Below are 21,352 nucleotides of genomic sequence, written 5' to 3'. Positions count from 1 at the left end.
GTCTTGTCATCTTTTCTAAAGAGGGCAAGCGAGAGAAGATCAATGAGTTGTTGAAATACATTGAGGAGCGACTGCATACTCTAGAAGAGGAGAAAGAAGAGCTGGCTCAGTACCAGAAATGGGATAAAATGAGGAGAGCATTAGAATACACCATTTATAATCAGGAGCTTAATGAAACCCGAGCTAAGCTTGATGAGGTAAAATATCTTGGCTAATGCAAAATATAACATGAGCTGTTGATTTGCTTTTTGACAACATCTCTTTGCATTCCTTGATAGAATCCTGTCAATGTTCTTCACTAATATAACAAATTGTTTTCTTTCTGGAACTACTACTACTACTAAAACAGAATCTTGCTACTTAAGCTATTGGTGATATTTCCGTACAGCTTTCTGCCAAACGGGAGACAAGTGGAGAGAAATCCAGGCAGCTGAGAGATGCACAGCAAGATGCTAGAGATAAAATGGAGGTAAAAATACTTTTAACAAGGGCTCTCTGGAGGTGTGTTTTGCTTTATGGGTTGGGGTTTTGGGGGGGGGGGGGGGGGGGGGGGGGGCGTGTTGTAAAACAGTGTTAAATTCTGTTTTATGTTTTCATCCTGTTTGGAAATGGGAGAAGTTATTCACACTTTTAGTGTATTGTGATTACATAATAACGATCTTAGGAGTTTTGACAGACACTGAAATGTGCATGCAGTGTTTAAGATACTCCATACTTAAATTTGCATAGGAAATAGAACGGCAAGTTCGAGAACTGAAGACAAAGATTTCGGCAATGAAAGAAGAGAAAGAACAACTTAGTGCTGAAAGACAGGAGCAGATTAAACAGAGGACTAAATTAGAGCTGAAGGCTAAAGACCTGCAGGATGAATTAGCTGGCAACAGTGAACAAAGGGTATGTAACAGTGGTGAAGACTTAAAATGGCATTGGCACAAGGTGTAGTATACCTGTACCTTGAAGTTTTGGTTTTAGACTGTGGCCTTTCGTTGTTTTCTGAGGTTTGCCAGACAGATATCTTAGTTTTTTGTGATGTCTTTAGTGTGCTTCTGGGGGATGTAAGTATAGACTGCTGTGTTACCCTTTATTTGTCATCCTGCATGTTGCAAAATCAAGCACCTATAATTCTCTCGATCTTAATTGCTGCAAGTATTGGGAAGGAGGGTTTTGTTTGTAGCACTAATTCGAACTTTGTTGTTTGGCCCATACAGACCTTCCTTGCTTCCATAGTTTAGCTTTTTGACAATTCTTCATTTCATCCCTCTTTGCTGTCCCAATTGGAACTGAATTAACTTCTGTTAAGTGTTGAAACAGCATACTATCAGATAAGCAATGGCATCTTGCAATCTTACAATTAAATTATTCTTTAGAAGGGTGTAGTTATCTAATAATACAGTTCCTGATATTACCTAACTTTAAATACTGCTTTGTTTGACTTTCAGAAAAGACTGTTAAAAGAGAGGCAAAAGCTTCTTGAGAAAATTGAGGAGAAGCAGAAAGAATTAGCAGAAACGGAGCCAAAATTCAACAGTGTAAAAGAAAAAGAAGAGAGGGGAATTGCTAGGTCTGTGGCATTTTACAATGGGGACTCAAAGCATTTTAAAAAAAACCCAAGATACTATCAATACTATCCATATGTGCAATTAACTCAGAGTTGTATTTCTTGCTTGAGAATGAGTAAGCTATATGTACTTACAGACGGTCTATAAAAAGCTTCCTTTATTGTTGGGGGGGGAACAGTATCTGGTGAAATTAATTTTTAAGCTTAACCACTTTTGTGGGCTATTCACAAAACAAAAAGTTGACAAGTCCTCTGGGTGATTTTGTGGTTATAACGTGATCCTTTTCTTTTTGTTACTGATTTGTTGCTTAAATTTTAGAGCCTGGTTTGACACACGTTTGAAAATTCTTATGGTAATTTTTCATGCTTGCTCTTAAATTCAAGATTTCTTTATAATACAGTGTGTATTTCCCTTCTCAAAATAGACTTGCACAGGCTACGCAGGAAAGAACAGATCTTTATGCAAAACAAGGTCGAGGAAGCCAATTTACTTCCAAAGAAGAAAGGGATAAGTGGATAAAGAAAGAACTGAAGTCTTTAGATCAAGCCATCAATGACAAGAAGCGGCAGATTGCAGCTATACACAAGGATTTAGAGGATACAGAGGCAAACAAGGAGAAAAATTTGGAACAGTACAGTGTAAGTGTTCATCTTGTCTCTCAAAAATACTGAGAAGTAATGTGTTAAACAATCTAATCTTGGACAATTAGACTTTAGTGCCTATTTATAAGGAAGATGAGACTTTCTGGTTGGGTGTGGTCTTTCAAAAATGTATTACTGAAAACATCTGTAGATAAACCCAAAATTGCCTTTAGCACTGCATCTAACTTCACTCTGTATGTTGACTTTCTGGTACTTCCCCCAAAGTGTTTGGCCTGAGTTTTCAGGAAGACACTTTGTCCTGGTTTCAGCTGGGATGGAGTTAATTGTCTTCCTAGTAGCTGGTACGGTGCTATGGTTTGAGTTCAGTATGAGAAGAATGTTGATAACACTGATGTTTTCAGTTGTTGCTAAGTAATGTTTAGTCTAAAGTCAAGGATTTTTCAGCTTCTGATGCCCAGCCAGCCAGAAAGCTGGAGGGACACAAGAAGTTGGGAGGGTACACAGCCAGGACAGCTGACCCAAAGTGGCCAAAGGGGTATTCCATACCATGGGACGTCACATCTAGTATAGGAACTGGGGGGAGTGGGGGCAGGGGGGATCACCGCTTGGAGACTAACTGGGTGTCAATCGGTGAACAATTGCATTGTGCATCACTTGTATATTCTAATCCTTTTATTATTACTATTGTCATTTTATTAGTGTTATCGTTATCATTATTAGTTTTTTCTTTTCTGTTCAGTTAAACTGTTCTTATCTCAACCCACGAGTTTTACTTCTTTTCCCGATTTTCTCCTCCATCCCACTGGGTGGGGGGAAAGTGAGTGAGCAGCTGCATGGTGCTTAGCTGCTGGCTGACGTTAAACCACGACAGACTTACATCAGCCTTGCTCTTGTCTATGTTGAACATGGCCCTTTCATATAGATAACAATTTGTTATGGTTTTTATAGAGGTCTACATTGGTTATTTTCATTTTTCTCTTATTTTCCCTAAACAGAGGATCTTTTAAACTGTGCTGCAAGCGCTGCACCTTTGCACCACGATTGCAGCTGGTTAGAATTTGCATCCCTATGCATGTTAGAAGACGAATCTGGCTCAGTATTATCTGCATAACTTTTAGATTTTAATTTCCATTCAGAAACAGCTCTTACACTGCAAATACAGCAGTACAATCCAAAAATATGACTCCTGCTAGGAGCTATGGGAGTGGAAAACCCCTGCGCTTGCAGTGGGAGAGCATCCAGTGCCAGTGCTGCTACCCTGCATGTGCTGATAGACAGTGTTCTTGGTCTTTGTGTAATATATCTACCAAAATCGAGGATCAGTCTGACAAAATCTAGGAATGTAGTCGTATGAAGCCAATGGTGTTCTGCTAAAATACTGTTTGGGTGGGGCCCATATTTGCAAAGTAATGATTCTCTGAGTTGGTGAATGAAAGAAATGGAATTTACCACTGACTGTAATTGTATTGTACTGCTCAACAGGAATTCTACAGAATTGAAGAGGTTAAATTTGCGGTGGGCTTTGATTCCTTTCATAAACATGTCTTTGTTTTCTTTTGCTCCTTAAGGAAGGTTGATTTATGCTTAGGCTAAGAGTTTTATAGCTTTTTGTTGTTCAGAGCAGGGGGTGTATTGGGTGAACGTGATGGAGAGCTTCCAAAGTTAGGTTGGAAAAACTTGGCTATGTTTTGAGAACACAGCTAGTCCTGTACACTTGTAACTATGAAAACATTATCTGAGTGCTAGCCTTGAGCTGCTTTGAAAATGGCAAGTTTTAAATGAGCAAGGGGAGGGTGTCTGTGCATTGGCTTAAACAGCATGCTGTTGACAGCAGCTGTGGTAAAGTACTAGTACTGCTGGAGAGCAGGCTAGGATTCTTGACTAATAGCAGTATGGCATGGTACACAAGACTAGTATGTATGTTCTTACCACAAATGTTATTTCAGAGCGTGATTACCTATAGTTATGTGTATCGTAGTTACTGTTTTTATTCAGTTTCTTACTGTGACTTGGCCATTTCACTGTAATACCCGGATGCACGGGTTAACTCAGTACCTGCCTTGCAGTCTACTTAACTTCACCTTGATAACTGCTCCCTTACAAAGATGTATTTATTCTTAGTGCTTTTTCAGTTTGTTGTAAATTGGTTAAGGCATTTGTAGGAATTGTTTCTGAATTTTAAGTAGTAATTTAGTTTTGAATAAAAGATTTTTTGAACACAGAGAGCTGTGGTTTCATACTGTTCTTTTCTTTGTGTTAGAAACTGGACCAGGATCTTAATGAAGTGAAGGCTCGTGTTGAAGAACTCGACAGAAAATACTATGAAGTGAAGAATAAAAAGGATGAACTACAGAGCGAAAGAAAGTTAGTAATTAATGGAAATATGTCTGAATCTCAATGTGAAAGACCCCAACTGTGTAGCTGTTAACACAGCACATAGATTTTTTTTTTTTTTTAAATGTAACCATGTATGAACTCCTGCACTTTGCCTTCCTGTTAGATTAGCAGCCTTTGAGGATAATAATAATGAAAAAATCTTCAGACTTCATTCACACTTAAAATATTTTAATTATTTTTGTTTTGTAGTTATCTGTGGAGGGAAGAGAATGCAGAACAACAAGCTCTTGCTGCAAAGCGGGAGGATTTAGAAAAGAAACAGCAGCTTCTCAGAGCAGCAACAGGAAAGGTAAGATACCTTGTATTTGAGAATTCCTTGTGGAAGCTTTTCTTCTTATTCTTAAAGGACAAGTCATAGCCATATCTGAAAGGTATGACAGTTATTTCTTCTGGTTATGGTCTTACTGTCATAATTAAGATGAACAAATTATATTTGTAAGTTGAATTGTTCAAATATTTATAGCTCTAGAACTACTTGGAAATTAGTTTTGTTAGCTCAAGGTAATTGAGGAGAAGTAAGGAGACCAGGTAGAAATGGAATACTTTTAAAACCTCTTATATCTTTTTGCCTTTAAAAAAAAAAAAAAAAAAAAAAAAAAAAGACCCTGACAAGTGGCAGACTCAAATATTTAGGTATCTTCCGTTACAGCTGTAGGTTAGTTAGCAGAAGCTTGGCAAAAAAGAAGGTTATGACTTTCACAAAGTTAAAGGTAAAATGGATATTACTTCTACATGTTTTTATTGCAGTACAATAATGAGTTATATTTTAACAGGCCATTTTGAATGGTATAGACAGCATAAACAAAGTGTTGGAGCACTTCCGTCGAAAAGGCATAAACCAGCATGTGTTAAATGGCTATCATGGCATTGTGATGAATAACTTTGAATGTGAACCAGCTTTCTACACCTGTGTTGAAGTTACTGCAGGGAACAGGTAATTATGTGCTTTTCAGTGTTAAGTTAAAGCAGCTGCAGTGTTAACAGTTTAGTTATTGGTGCCAGTTGCTACTGAAAGTGTTACTCTTGTGAATTTGAGCTCCTGTGCTTTTTTTTGTCAAAGTGCCTTCTATATAGCATGATCAAACTGCTACTTCTTCAAGAAGGAACTAAGAAGAATTCTGCCTATTTAAAAATTAATCCTAGCTGCTCTTGATCTTGTCTAAAACCTAAAACAAAACCACAGAAAGACCCCCAAAAAAGGCCCCAGACCCACACTCTTTACCAGAAGGATTGGTGGTGAGACTGAGCTATATTGAATAAAGTGGACGGCATTTTCCAGTGTGGAGATTTCTACAGTAAGCAATGTTGATTGATTGATAACAATCAATAAGAATTATTTCACTTACGCTAGAAAATGTCATGGGTGAGGATGGTCTCCAAACTGTCAAAACCCGCTATTTATAAGCTACCTGAAAAGACGTTGGATGTTAATGAATCTGCGTCTAATGTGTGTTCTAGAAGAAGTAAGTGCCTGTTGGGTGATCCACCACTTCCTGCAGCATCTGACACTTCAAATTAATTTAAATTGTCTTTTTGTGTGATCAGTCCCCCATTCCAATACATGAGTAGTCATACAAATTCTTGTTCTAATGAAATGTAGATAGTGGCATAAGGGCAGGAAGGAGGACAGAGGTGACATGATCTTGCAAACTATCACACAGAAATGTGGATGCTACCACAATTTGAAATGCAGTCCCTCATCTGAAGCATCTGTGTCTGTGTGAACAGGTAAAACTTGTGGGTTGAAATAAGGACAGTTTAATGGGACAGAAAAGGAAGGGAAAATAATAGGATAATATACAAAACAATTGATGCACAATACAATTGCTCACCACCCGCTGACTGATGCCCAGCCAATCCCTGAGCTGTGGTGTCCCCTGGCCAACTCCCCCCAGTTTATATACTGGGCATGATGTCATATGGTATGGAAAACCATTTTGGCTTGTTTGGGTCAGCTGCCTGTGCTGTGTTGCATCCCAGCTTCTTGTGCACTCCCAGCCTCTGCTGGCTGGGCAGTATGAGAAGCTGAAAAGTCCTCCACTTAGTTGTTGCTAAGCAGTGTTTATACTAAAACATCAGTGTGTTATCAACATTCTTCTCATACTAAATCCAAAACACAGCACTATACCAGCTACCAGGAAGAAAATTAACTATTTCAGCTGAAACCAGGACAGCCCCCCATAGTTTGGAAAAAGCAGTAACAAGCAAACAGTAGTTCAGCTTGCAAAAGAAAGATCACTTATTTCAATCCCTCTGATGCTAGTCCCATCATGCAGAGAGAGATAGATGTGGTTTCTGTTTCTGTTGTTTGTGTACAGAGACATAAGATGCAAACTCTATAAATCCATGCGAAGAGGGCTGAATATTGTATATTGAAATGGTATGGAGGACAGAGGTTTGCAGCTGAACCAAAAAAGGCTGTGTATACAGTGACATGGTACACGTGTTGAGCTGCTCTTGTGACTCAAGGGTGGAATGTAAAATTTCTGGCTGATCCCATTTTAATGCAAGTGAATAGAGTGTATCCACTTGCTTATTCTAAGGCACAGACTTGAAGAAAAAATGCAATGCACCTTTGTATTGATATGTTATTTAATGGTACTTCTATGCTTACTGTTCCCGTATGAGTATGTTAGTGCTTTTAGCACAGTAAAGTTTTATTTGTTGGCCTTGTTAATTAGGTTGTTTTATCACATTGTGGATTCTGATGAGGTCAGTACAAAGATCCTAATGGAATTTAACAAAATGAACCTTCCTGGAGAAGTTACTTTCCTCCCTCTGAACAAGCTGGATGTTAGAGATACCGCTTATCCTGAGACTAATGTGAGTTAGAATTCTTCTTGAACCTTCCTCTGCTTCATAATTACAAAGTCTCATATTTTGAATTGTTTGTGTATATTGCATATTGCCCACCACTTGCTTTGCTGCTGAATGTCTGCAATTAAATAATACTTCTAATATATGCTTCTCAACATAAAAAAACCTCTGTTACAGGAAAATACTTACTTTCTTACCAGGTATTTGCTCTTTAAAGTTTAACTTCACCTTACAAGTAAATAGGTGATACTAAAAAGTAGAATTTTATTGTAACCTCATAATCAATAATTGCCTGAATTACTGAATTGTAATTTTTGAAGCTGAAATGCTGCCATGGATGAAAGCTGAAGAGCTGTGTTACATGTTATAGCCATGTACAGTTTCTCAAAGTCATTGGAAATGAGTTGTGTTTTTTTAAATGGTTGCCACTTAAGGTTTATTTATGCATTTTTAAAGTAGCTCTGAAATACATTTCAAGAAAGTATCTGCTCTTACTTGAAATTTTAGTAGTGAATTAATTGTGTAAATGTTAACTGCTTCCTACAATAATCATGGTAGAATAAGTTCTTTAAAAATAGATTTTTTTTTTCTTTTTTCCTCAGATAAACATAGGAAAAAATAAAAAGGAAACCATCATGACTTCTAGTGTGCTTATTTTGGAGGGTTTTACTAGTAAAATTGTGTTAATGTTTGTGTCCTGCTCTCTACAGAAAGGAATAATGTTTTGGAGGAAAAAAATTTTACTGCCAATTTATGATACGTCCTCAACTTGTTTCAGTAGCAGTTTAATGCTCGGATGAGATTCCTGGCAGACTCTTAGTTGACTTAAGGCTCAAGCCTAGCTGTTAAAAGCTAAAATTGCAAAATCTTGCACTTGATTTCCATAGAGTGTTTATGTGTTTGTCTTGGGAATGTTCAGTCAGTGTGTCATCCTTCTACCAACTGACAGCTGTTTATTTCCAAAGTATCATTCACAATATTGTGTTTTGATTTTAGGGTTTGACATCCTGTTTGTAAATAATGATATACACAGTTCCAGAAGTCTTCGTTCTAGATGGATTTTATTGATTGTGAAGCCAATGTTAATATTCAGTGAATTTGAGATACGCTAAACTTTTAGAAATTCTTGTTATAAGGTTAGAATGTATTCTGTTTTTACTTTTGATGGTAGTTGTTTTTTTTTTCCAGGGCGCTCTTGAATTCTGTGTATGAATTGGTTGCAATGTGTTGTCATATTTGTATCAGTATGTTCTTCTCATTAAAATCACTGTCACTTTAGGATGCTATTCCTATGATCAGTAAACTGAGATACAATCCAAGATTTGACAAAGCTTTCAAACATGTTTTTGGAAAGACTCTGATTTGTCGTAGCATGGAAGTGTCTACCCAGCTGGCCAGAGCTTTCACTATGGATTGTATTACTCTGGAAGGTAAATATTGCAATTTTATAAATTATTTATTGTAAAAATGGGATCCCTGGAATATAAGGCTCATTAAACACGGTCTGTTACTGTTGTCAACATAAGATTATTTTAAATAATAGTATACTTGACTGAGATGTACAAGGTTGCGCTTGGTTAAGTACAGTGCTTAAAAACACAGAATTACTTCACAAACCATTGAATTTTCTTATCTAAAAATTAGTAGCTATGTATCTCCATCCTGAGAATTGTAAAGCATATTAGCTTGTATTATTTTGTATTATGTTTTATCCAATTTAACAGGCATTTGTTTTCCTGGTGTATTTATGGTGTTTTCCACAAACTTAAACCAGTGTTTAGGGTGTGAATGGATGGCCTTAATTACTGATAAGTGCAAGAATTCTTTTGCCTACCAGATGCATTTACATGTTGTGTTCTCTGAAATAATCTGTATCTCTTGTTAATTGTCTGTTCTTGGAGGGCAGATTCCCTGCAGGCTTATTGTCTTTGTCTCTTAAAGTCAATCTGAAAAAATTCCTAAGAATGTCTGAGGAGGAAATGATTAATTTTTCAGTAACAGTGTACTCTACCAGCCTCAGATGCTGCTAATTACTCACCCTCTCTTTTGTTTTCTCCCTCACAGACGATCTGAGATTTTTTTTTTTTTTTTAAACTGGTAGTGCCAGGCATTTGCATTTTTCCCTTAATACAAGTATTTTTTTTCCTTCAAGCTGCATGGTTTCAGAAGTTCATTTAAAAAAAATAATTAGCTAATGCTTAAAGGAGATCATAGCAGTCTGTGTTGGTCTTGAGAAAGGAAATGCACTTTAAATTGAATACAGAAATAAGCATTTCCCTAATTACTGTAAACATACATACTGATTACCGATACTGATGCAGTGCTTCAGGAGGTTAGTTGAAATGTTGTAGTTAATCTGCTAAGTTGTATTGTAGAAAATGCTCTGAACATTATGGAGAGCATGTAGTGTGCAGTTTATAGTCTCATTCTGTTATGCTTTTAGGTGATCAAGTCAGCCATCGTGGTGCTTTGACTGGGGGTTATTATGACACAAGGAAGTCTCGGCTTGAATTGCAAAAAGATGTTAGAAAGGCAGAAGAAGAACTTGGTGAACTTGAAGCAAAACTCAATGAAAACTTACGCAGAAACATTGAAAATATCCTTTTGTTGTTCTTGGGGAAAGGTTCTGTGATAACTAAGCTTTTGTTTTGCAGTTACACTAATAGATGAAAAACAGGAGACTAACTTTTGTTACATATTAGCTGTGGCATTTGTTTTGACTGTTGCTTGTGCAACCTGGTTCTGTATGTTACTGTAGAGATTTTAGAAACAAAGAAATCAATGGTAAAACGGAAACAAACAAAAAACCCTGCATGTGAAAATTGGTGTACAACCATTGAAAATAACAAATTTTAAAACATATCCATTGTTTGTGTGCCTGAATTGCATTCTTTTTTAAAAAATCATTTTTAGATCAATGCAGCTACTTAAGAAATTGTTTTTATACCACTGCTGTTAATTTTTTGGTAAAAATTCCATAGTGGGGAAACTTGACTGAAAAATAGTAATTGAAGCACATCTTGTCCAATAGTTTGCTTCAGAGAGTGGCTTGTGCTGTAGACTTCAGGAAAAAGTAGCGTTAGTAATCTGTCCCCGTTAAAATTTGATCTTGACCTTTAAAGCTTAGAGATGAGGTTAAACCCTAAATTACAAGGCTTTCTATTCCTTCTAGAGTTTGTTGTAGTAACTGCTATAACCAGATATTCTTGTTATCTGTGTTAATCTTCACTGCTTCTTCTGACTAATGCTATATTTTTAGTACTTGTGTCCTGAATTGGTGTGTTACATAGTCCACTTATGCTGTGGGGAGGAGATGGAGAGCATTGTATTATAATTAAGCTCTGAGTTACTTGACAGTATTGATCTTTTCAGTCTCTTTGTACAAAACTTCAAGTAACTGTCACATTTTTCTCTAGCCCCTTTAATGCTACAGTGTCCTTTTGAGATCCAGTATCTAGAATTCAGGAGCAAGGGAGGTTTAGACAATTTTCTTCTCCATTACCCAGGTCATTCTGTCCTTTGAACTGAATGCCTTTGTTTTTTGACCTGCAGCAGTGCATTAGAGACATTTTTGGGGCAGCAGATAAGCAGAACACTGAAGCCTATGCTTAGATCCACAGCTGATTAGCAAAACTTGTAGAAGTATATACCTATGTCGTGTTAAGTCAGTGAAAGAATGTCGAAATGATCTGTTAAATGTGACTTAAATAGACTGAATTTGCCAACTGGCTTTACGTGCTCCAGCAATAATTGAATGTTTTTCACTCTTCTTACTGTTACCTGTAGGCAATGTGCAGACCCAATTTGTGTATCTACAATTAAGTATTTATTAAGTACAGCATTTTCTCCTTCCTTAGGTCTTTTTTTAAACTACAGATACGTAGGCATATGGTTTTAAAAGGATTTGTGCAGAAACTAATTTTAACACTAATCCCAGTGTGCGTTGTACAGGTAGCCTGCTTCTTGTAGCTAGGAATGGGAGCTTGAATTCCTGCTGCTTGTAGTTAAATTACCCCATTACATGTTAGTCCCTTTGATTTCAGTATAAGCTAACTTTTAACCAGGACTACTATTCTGGAACTGAGAAATCTTTCTTGCTGTCATTTAAGTCAAAGTCTTTAGGCCTGGGTTTCTTTTTGGGGAGGGATCTATAGGGGATGTAGGTAGGGTGCTCTGTGGCATACCCTTCAGCTGTGGTAGATCAGTGACTGTAATAAGAGCTGTTATGGCAGTCTGACAGTAACTTTTAGAACATAAACAGACCTCAGTTGTTTTGAAAGTAAATTATTCATTCCTGCTACTGTTGTGTAGCTCATTCGGTTTTCCCAAAATGTTTAAGTATGTAGTGAAGTGTTTTACTGTAACCTCTGCTTAGGGGAATTATTTAATTTTTAGGGCATTTAAATTGATGTGTTAAAATATACTTTGTAGTAGGAGGAATGTGATGTTAGCGATCCAACATAAATTAGAACAGAATCTTCTGCAAGCTTTGCATCATATAACTTAAGCCATTTTATCGAAATTTGCATGAAGAAATTAAATTACACTTTTTGCCTCAGAATTGAGTAAGGGATAATTGTATTGTTCTATTATTTCTTTTTAAATGTAGGCATCTGCTCTTCTGTATTTTGTAGGATCTGAGTTTTCTTTACAAGTTCAAATGTATCCCTGTATTCTTTTGAGTGCCATGTTGTAAAAATAACAGCTAAATGAAGCTTGCTCATTTATTCTTGGAGTCGATAAGGGTGCTCAATTCAATTTTCTTGATGGTTCTTGATTTCTCCTGTACAACTGAATGTTCTGGTTCTGTGGGGTTTTTGTTTGTTTTTTATTTTGATGGCAGCTGAATATGCCAAATGGAGTAAAAATTGAAGGTACTAGTAGGTATAAAATGCCTTTTGAAACAAGGTCAGAGTTTTCCTTAGCCCACGGTATGGATTAATAATGAGATTGACCAGCTAATGAACCAAATGCAGCAAATTGAGACACAGCAGAGAAAGTTCAAAGCCTCCCGAGACAGTATTTTGTCAGAGATGAAAATGCTAAAGGAGAAAAGGCAACAGTCTGAAAAGACATTTATGCCTAAGGTATAGTATGGGAATATTGAAAGCTGTTACTGGTTTTATATTAATTGTTCCATTAATCTCACTGGTAAGCTTGCATTCCTTTCTTATGATGGTTAACATCACAATACGAAATATGAAGAGATGACTAGAGAACATCACGAAAAATATGTTTATGTAAACGGAAAAGTGAAAATTATATAAATCTACAGATTGCTTTGAGGAATGATTTTTGTCTAATATCTGTTCCATAGCAACGCAGTTTGCAGAGCTTGGAGGCAAGTTTACATGCTATGGAGTCAACTAGAGAATCATTAAAAGCAGAACTGGGGACCGATTTGTTGTCTCAGCTCAGTCTTGAAGATCAGAAACGTGTGGATGCTCTCAATGATGAAATTCGACAACTACAGCAAGTAAGGAAATTAAAATGGCTTGCCATTAAATGTGGTACCTCTCTTCCCAATAAACTTATTTTTGTCCTTTTGTGTGAAAAGTCACTTATATATACAGTGTGATGAAAGCATTGTTTCATCAGTAATAGGTAGGCATGTTTGGAGTTCTCTCATCTGTGGAGTATATTTGCATGTTTTTCTCAATTGCTGGGTGAATGTTACTAGCTGTATTTTATGAGAATTATGGCTATTTGTGTTGGAATCGTCAGTTTCCTTGCTCCTACTCTTGGACTTTTCAGATTGTATCTATTTGTATTTATTGTTGTAAGGAATGATGTACAGTGTGGAAAAATAATGCCCTTAAGCACATAGTAGATGAGACAAAAACTAAGGTTTTGTCTGACACCCATGTTGTTGAAAAAATACTACTGCTTAAGTGTACTCTCTATAGCTCTTCTGGGTTTAAGAATTAGATTCAGATGCTAATACAGTTTAAGAAACTTACTGATTTGTATGGTTGACTTTTACACTTAAGACAGTTGCAAAAATGCTTGCTATTTGGTTCTTTCTACCTGTTAAAATTAGAGCAACAGTCCAAAGAATTGTGCAATGTTTTAGTACAGAGTTGTGTAAAGAGTTTTTTTGGTTGTTTGTCTTGATTTTTTTTTTTTTTTTTTTTTAAACAAGGAAAAGATAGTTGTTTGGGAGTCAGTTAAGGCAATTAATATACTTTTTTCAGGAAAACAGACAGCTTTTGAATGAGAGGATTAAACTAGAAGGCATTATCACAAGAGTTGAAACATACCTCAATGAGAATCTGAGAAAACGCTTAGACCAAGTGGAACAAGTAAGGATTTTCTCTTAAATGTACTTTTGCAATCTGTTTGTCATTTATTTCCAGGCCTTTAATGTATTAATTATTTGATAACGCAGGGTAATGAATGAGTATTTATCTGTGATGGGGTTTGCTTCCCTATGTACAAGCTGAGTGAAGTGTTTTACTTTCATTTCAGCACAGTATTTTAGGTATGTAAATTTTTGACAGAAATCCTACTGTAAATACACAGCCTGTGTATAAATAGGACCATCATAATGACAGGTTTATTTGAATATCTAACTGTTCTCTAAAACTTTCTAAAATAGTTAATACACTTACATGTAGAGTAGCAGAAGATAACTTGTTTGTCTGGCTTAAACTTTGTTTCCCTCTGCTGAAGCCTGGTGGCATTTACTTTGTCCCATAGGAACTGAATGAGCTTCGAGAAACAGAAGGTGGCACAGTTCTTACTGCCACAACATCAGAACTTGAGGCTATCAACAAACGAGTGAAAGATACACTGGCACGGTCAGATGGTTGGTAGCATCATTTTTTTGAAAGAAAATTCTCCAGGGTTTTGAAATTTCACACATACCATATTTTGGTTTAGAAATAGACCATAATATGAGATGTAATCATTAATTCATTAATTTCAAATACGCTGTAGTAGTTACATAGTGGGTAACAGATTTTTTTCAAACTTAGCCCAAAAGATAAGTGAAACAAAATTTTGTGCAAGTGTCCACAGTTGCACACCATAATGCTAATAAGTATGTGTTGGTGATAACAGACTTCTGGCTTCAGGGCATAGTACTTCTGAAGCAACCTTAATACAAGCATGATCTTGTATAGTTCTTGAATTTTGTCTAAGCTATCTAAAACTAAGTTGTTGTCAAAGAGGAAATAGCATCTGTATGGCTTGAACTTTTTTTGCTTCTTGTTCTGTACTTTAACAATATGACCTTAGTATGTTTGTTAGGTTTTCTTTAAGCCATATACTAATAGGGAAGAAAAGAAAGGTATTTTCAGCTTTTCATCTTAAAATCAATTTTCTAGTCCTTAATAGATCTTTTTCTTTAGATTAGCTTTTTATTTCATAAATACTTGACTGGATAATTGCTGATTTTATGCAGGGATGTAAGACTTACCACTTTGGGTTTTGTGCTCTCACCCAATATCCCAGATCTGGATAATTCTATTGACAAAACAGAAGCAGGAATTAAAGAGCTTCAGAAGAGCATGGAACGCTGGAAGAACATGGAAAAGGAGCATATGGATGCCATTAACCACGATACAAAAGAACTTGAAAAAATGACTAACAGGCAAGGCATGCTTCTCAAGAAGAAAGAGGAATGCATGAAGAAAATCCGAGAGTTGGGTTCACTTCCACAGGAGGCTTTTGAAAAGTATCAGACTCTAAGTTTAAAGCAGGTAATAAGTATGCTTGGTTTCATATTTCATGACCTGGAATATTGGTCATGTACGTCTTGAGTGTCAAACGTGGCTGGAATTGCAAGTCACTTTGATTATTAATATTTTCCATTTACAGTTATTCCGCAAGCTGGAGCAGTGCAATACGGAACTGAAGAAATACAGTCACGTTAATAAAAAAGCTTTAGATCAGTTTGTGAATTTTTCAGAGCAGAAGGAAAAATTGATAAAAAGACAAGAAGAACTGGACAGGGGCTACAAATCCATCATGGAGCTGATGAACGTCCTTGAGCTCAGGAAGTACGAGGCTATTCAGCTGACTTTCAAACAGGTAACAAAATGGCAACAATTGTAAAGATGCTGGTGCTGAAATCAAATTGTCCCATTATGTAGCAGCTATATGGGAAGAAGCAGATATTAAGTACTTCTATAATAATAGTGGCCAGTATCATGTAACTTGAGGTTTGTGGGTTTTTTGGTTTTGTTTTTTTTTTTAAATACTGAAAAAGAAATAGAATAGCATTTTAAATAGGTGCTCATCTTGGTTGTATTACAACCATAGCTCTGCTTTAAATCTCTTAAATGCTTCCTTTCTGGTGAATCTTTGTACTGTGTATGACCCTTTCGGGGAATGTCTGGTAAAAAAACTCTGCACCAAATCCATTCTCCAAATTTAGTGAAAGTAATTCCTATGTTAACAAAGGATATTAACTATGAAGTGTGTGAAGTCTTCCCTTAAAATGTCATTTGCTTAACTGAGATGTCATCTGAAGTTTACTGAAATAAATCATACTTACTTTTGTTTTTAGGTTTTAATTCTACCATTTTCTTGAAAAAAAAATTGAGAAAATTCTCGTACTACAGGAACAGTTGGCTTAGATGTTTTTAAACCAAACTCTGTATAGCCTATGTTTCTCACTTCTGCTTAAGAATGAATGTGGATCTCTGCTTTGAAGAAGATATTTGGTGTGATCACGTAAAACCAGCTGTTGCCTGCATTTGGTTTCGCTATGTAAAAATGAGCTGGTGTATTGACCGTTTCTTTTTCAGGTGTCAAAAAATTTCAGTGAAGTGTTCCAGAAGCTAGTCCCTGGTGGCAAGGCCACATTAGTGATGAAGAAAGGAGATGTGGAGGGCAGTCAGTCCCAGGATGAAGGTGAAGGCAGCACTGAGAGTGAAAGGGGATCTGGATCTCAGAGCAGTGTTCCATCTGTGGACCAGTTCACTGGAGTTGGCATAAGGGTAAAGAAAAATATTTGTGTTTCAGTACTCTTAATATTCATTTAGATTGCCTTTTAACTATATTTTTAAAATGCAATGTTTAATTGGTCCTGTTTATTTACTATAATAACAAGTGGTGTTGTGGTTTAGTATTTTGAAATCATCTTGCTGTTGCATTGTTTTCTTAGGTGTCATTCACAGGGAAGCAGGGTGAAATGAGAGAAATGCAGCAACTTTCAGGTGGACAGAAATCCTTAGTGGCCCTAGCCCTGATATTTGCTATCCAGAAGTGTGATCCAGCTCCATTTTACTTGTTTGATGAAATTGACCAAGCCTTGGATGCTCAGCACAGAAAAGCTGTTTCAGGTAACTGTCTATCTTTATTCGTCTTCATTGTGGTTGAAGGTGATAGTCTGTCTTCTCATCCCTGATGTTTAAATAAAAACTTCTACTCATAAAGGCACGTTTTTGAATATCCCAACATGTGTGTTAGAATTTAACTTTGTGCCTTCTGAAGGCGCATGAACTTGGTTTTACGTAGAAGTTCTGTGTTGTCTACTGTGTCTAAAGGGTCTCCTTACCACCCTTCAGTGTGATGGAAGTAGTCGTGTTCTGAGGTGTAGCTTGATTTTTAAAAATGAACTTTTAGCTCATTGCATTGTTGGGAAAGTCCTTACTCAGTTTTTCATCATAGAAGTTTAATACCCCACTGATTTTGTTGAGTGGCTGGATTTGTCAGACTTGATAGTGGAATTAATGATAATACTTAAAAACCTGGTATGGATCCGTTCTTGATTTGTGGGTGGTTCCTTTTTTTTTTTTTTTTTTTTTTGTTTGTTCTGTTAACCAAAACCTCATTTTGAGTAAGGAATAGCAAACTGTGCCTGTCTCATATTAGGATCTGTCCCACTCTACTGAAAAGATGACACTCAAAGAATTTTGTGTTCTTTTTTAGATATGATTATGGAACTAGCTGAACATGCTCAGTTCATTACAACAACTTTTAGGCCTGAACTGCTTGAGTCAGCTGACAAGTTCTATGGTGTAAAATTCAGAAACAAGGTAAATCATGTTTTATGGCGTTTACTGAGAACCATATCAAGTTGTGCATTTGAGACTTGACTTAACAAGAGTTCAAAGTGAATTAGTCTTATTTCAGTGATGGATTTCTAGTTATGTCGTAGTCTTGTGTACAAGTTCTCTCCTTCCTGAAAAAGAATTTAAATATCTACAGATGTACCTTGTCATGTTCTTTAAAGGAAATCAGAAATTGATTATAGGCCTGTTGCTGAGTCCCGGAGCCTTCAGAAGTAAGTCTGTCTTATTCTGCAGGAGATAACTGTAATAAATTTATACTTCTTTTTGTTCCACCAGGTTAGTCATATTGATGTGATCACAGCAGAAATGGCCAAAGACTTTGTAGAAGATGACACCACCCATGGTTGAACGAAATTGTACTTACTGCTTGTTTGGAAGATGTGTATAGTGCTATGTTTATGCCAGGGACCTGTAAATTTAAAATATGAAGTATTTAGTCCTTGTTTAAAATAGTTTTTGAACATACGTTTTAACCAAGACCCCAGAAGGCTTAGTTTCAAAGGAGCTTGAGTATCCATTTTGTCTCTGTTGCTGTATTTTATAAGATAATTGTTAATGTTACCTTTATACAGTACCTGTAGTTTGGAAATTTTATTCTCTTCCCTCAAATCTTTTGTAAAGTGTCTGTTGCTGTTTTAAAGCTTTTCAGAAAGTGGTAGCTATTACTTCTTAAGTATAATTTTATCATTTATATTGCCTCACATGGTTTTTTTTTAATGGCTTCAATTAAAATGATTGGTTTTATTGCTGTAACTTGTATACATTAAGTTTTTGGTATATATTGTCTTTATTTAGAGGATTCCACTGAGATGGAGTAAGTACTGTTTGGTCATCCTCGAGCTGCATATTTCAGAAGTACGAGACAAAGCAATTCTTTCAAGCCATGCTTAATTCTCTTTTTCCCCTTCTTTGCACATTGACAATGCCATCAGAAAACTGTCCCAAATCTGTGCTTGTCCAAATTCATTGTGTTCTGGTTATTGAACTGAAAAAAATGTAAGTATCAGAAGACACTGAGAAGTCTGAAGAGATGCTAGAATCAAGACAATCAAGAAAAATCACAGCCCCCTCTTTTTCCTGGCCCCCTGGCCAGTGTAACATTTCTTCCATCATATCCCTTCAGCCTGAGAGACCACTAGAACTTGAACCAAGTGACAGTCACCAGTCAAAATGCAAATCTCTTCCTACTTCCTACTGTCCAGGCTTTTGGGAAAGGGGCATTGAATAATTTGATGTGTTATTCTGGAATACTTAAGGTTTTACCATGAGCCGTATATTTCTTAGATAGCAAAGCAGTTGTAAAACCAAAATCAGCTGGTGTTGCAATAGTATATATATATAAAAATGAAACAACCTTAAACAGCACCTTATGTAACTTTAAATAGTACAGTGAGAAACAGTGAACTTGTATACTGCATTTACTCTGTAGGGCACTTTCAACGAAGCAGAAAAATAAAGCTGTCTGATTGGTTTTCATCTGCAAGCACCCTTGCTCCCTGCTGAGAACCTCAGGAAGTGCAGGAAAGGAGAGCGTGAACTGATTGCAGGTCTCCTGAGCTGAGGAGTGTATATACTTGCTGTACAAGGCAGGGTAAGAGAAGAATACTAAAGTTGGTATGGAGTACCTTCCCCCAGGGAATGATAATCATGTAGGAAATTACTACCTGCAGTAAGTCTTAAGCCTGAAGGAAGAGGATGTTGTACCTGACATTACAAAGCTTTCTATAGCTCCTAGGGAGTCAAAGTTCCTAGGGAGTCAACTACCTGTGTAGTAGACTTCTCTGAGTGAAGAGAGTGGTAGGGCACAAAACATGAAAACAAACTCTTGAAGCCAAAGTAACCCCAATGCCCCTGAAATTTTTAGCACATGAGTAGGCTTAGTATTTGAGAACCCTTAAGAATTTGAGATTTGTCCTCTGCATACAGAGCTCTGAAATACATATTGAGGGTGGCTACAGAGCAAAGCATTCCCCAGTTACTCACAGGTGAAAGGAGTGAGTTCAAAGTCCAGAGAAGGACCCAAGAACCTCGCCACAGATTCATACCTAAGGTTACTGATTTCATGCAGTTTCATTCAGCACATGTAAGGACACACTTGAAGTGTCTGTAATCTATGGCCATCAGATACATAACTTGCCTGTGGTAATAGCAGACTGTGCTCTCTGCTAATTCATTAGGCTTGCAAGTGCTAGGGCGTCACCTTGACAGCTAGTTCGAATTTTGGAAGAGATAAGCAGTTTATAGGCCATGAAGCTAATTACTGTGCTTATTAAGAAGTGTCATACTAAATCCATCTTAAGACTGATCGTGAATTTTATCAAATCTCATTAAATTGGGAGTAGATTAGTAGAGCAGAGTGGTGGTCTGTGGGGTTTTTTTGTACAGTGCTTAGCATAATAGAGCCTAAATGCAGCTGAATAACTCGAGTAATTTCAGCTGTGTTAGGAATTGTCCTCTGGTTTGAGTCTAGCATTAAGTTTGTTATCAAGGACAGTAGGAAAATGGGTAACTCTAGCAAGCTGGTGAAAACAACTGAATGCTGGGTTGATACTACGCAGGGTAAGAATAGAGAAGCCTTTAGCTATCACTTGAGTTTCTTGTCCACTAAAGACCAAGGTTTAGAACTACTTGCACAAAACTTGGGAGATTTATCAAGACTTTCAGAATCCCTTTTCAAGGTAAGTTTGGGGATTGGTGGTTATTTTTTTGTTTAAACCTAAATGACTGCTAAACTTTATTCTGTCCTTTAAAAGTGGCATTTCTAGAGAGGCTACCTTCTAAGTTGACACCTTGTTTTGCTGTGAGCATACACCCCTTCCCACATGCTCATTGTCAATGCTGCGATGCCTCTTTGCTGTGCAGCCACACACTGCAAGAGTGAAAAAACTTAATGGCATCAGTTCCTTCATCTGGTTCACTGAGTGAGTGCGTTACCAGTAATGCTGGCATGCATAAGACTGGAATGGGAAAGGCTGAAATAACTTACACAGCATTTCTTCCACATAGATATCAAAGCACAGCCGTTGTGTGGTGCTGCAGACGCCCTACAGCGAGCTTGGGTTGCTGAGTTAGAAGCTATAGTTAGAATTGAAGAGGGCCTCAAATAGGGATGGAGTAAGGTAGGTTATCTGGTAAAATCCATACTAGCTCACTATATTGGAAAATAAGTTGCATGAGAGAGAACTGTATGGAAGTAGGAAAACCAGAACGTCGTCCCTTGCTGCGTGTTTTAAGGAAAGTCCTTGTACAAAGGAGGAAGAACTGTCTTGAAAAAATGCTAGTACATACAACCTAAAGGAGGATTTTGGTTTTCCCAGCCTGGTTTTGGCCATGGGTAAGCTCAGGAGTGGCAGAACTCTGTCTGCCCCCTAATGATTGGCTTCAGATTGCTGCAAATCTGAAGATGTGACACAGCTATTGCAAAATGCAGTGATGGGTGTGATAGGTTTCCAAGGTGTATGTGTTTTGTTGTGTTCTGTTTGTGATGGTTCATATCTGGTCCACTCAACATTGTAGTTTACAAGTTGCCTTTACTGTCTGCCAGTGCTTTAAATTCTTCCTGAAGTCTTAAAAATAAGCTGCTTTGAGAGTTGCTGTGCCCTTGAGTTTCTTTATGGGTGTCCTGTTTTTTCCACCTGGAAGTTTAAGGCAGAATTCAGTGAAACTACACGCTTGCTCTGAACTGTAGGACATCCCAGAAATAGTAGAAATCCTGGGTGCCCCATGGTGCACCTACTCTTTATGCTTCTCGGAAACATGGCAACGTGGGGTTGGTGGTTTGTATTCTGGGTCGGTATTGGGAGTACAGCTTCTGTTGCCCTAGAAAAAAATCACTGGTGGTATGATCCAGACATATGAAACTTTGAGAATGTTACCATTTTATTTTCTTTTTTCTGGTTATACTTGTACTTCCAGTAAAACACAACTGTTGTTTTCTGGATGTTCACCTGGGGCT

At 37.0% G+C, this 21,352-nt stretch overlaps 1 protein-coding gene across 3 annotated transcripts in view; it reads left to right on the top strand.

Annotated features, from left to right (window-relative positions):
- The window catches only part of SMC3 (structural maintenance of chromosomes 3), a 31,232-nt gene extending 10,246 nt beyond the window's left edge, over positions 1-20,986 (top strand). For 2 of the 3 annotated variants that reach the window (XM_030030352.2, XM_030030353.2), the window contains 21 exons: positions 22-197; positions 389-469; positions 730-894; positions 1,440-1,561; positions 1,984-2,197; positions 4,422-4,525; positions 4,748-4,847; positions 5,332-5,492; positions 7,240-7,381; positions 8,655-8,805; positions 9,819-9,971; positions 12,311-12,462; positions 12,693-12,851; positions 13,570-13,677; positions 14,075-14,183; positions 14,831-15,078; positions 15,197-15,409; positions 16,129-16,320; positions 16,488-16,665; positions 17,255-17,361; positions 17,674-20,986. In XM_030030352.2, coding sequence (XP_029886212.1) covers positions 22-197; positions 389-469; positions 730-894; positions 1,440-1,561; positions 1,984-2,197; positions 4,422-4,525; positions 4,748-4,847; positions 5,332-5,492; positions 7,240-7,381; positions 8,655-8,805; positions 9,819-9,971; positions 12,311-12,462; positions 12,693-12,851; positions 13,570-13,677; positions 14,075-14,183; positions 14,831-15,078; positions 15,197-15,409; positions 16,129-16,320; positions 16,488-16,665; positions 17,255-17,361; positions 17,674-17,745 — 3,107 coding nt within the window. In that variant the 3' untranslated portion in view covers positions 17,746-20,986. Of the gene's footprint in view, positions 1-21; positions 198-388; positions 470-729; positions 895-1,439; positions 1,562-1,983; positions 2,198-4,421; positions 4,526-4,747; positions 4,848-5,331; positions 5,493-7,239; positions 7,382-8,654; positions 8,806-9,818; positions 9,972-12,310; positions 12,463-12,692; positions 12,852-13,569; positions 13,678-14,074; positions 14,184-14,830; positions 15,082-15,194; positions 15,410-16,128; positions 16,321-16,487; positions 16,666-17,254; positions 17,362-17,673 lie in introns of those variants that run through there. The other variant, XM_041127275.1, reaches the window with a different exon arrangement.
- Positions 20,987-21,352: the final 366 nt, after the last annotated feature.

This window comes from Aquila chrysaetos, chromosome 11 (genome assembly GCF_900496995.4).
Source record: "Aquila chrysaetos chrysaetos chromosome 11, bAquChr1.4, whole genome shotgun sequence".
NCBI classification, from domain to species: domain Eukaryota; kingdom Metazoa; phylum Chordata; class Aves; order Accipitriformes; family Accipitridae; genus Aquila; species Aquila chrysaetos.
The sequence above is the reverse complement of the archived record's forward strand: the minus strand, read 5'-3'. Positions and strand labels throughout refer to the sequence as shown.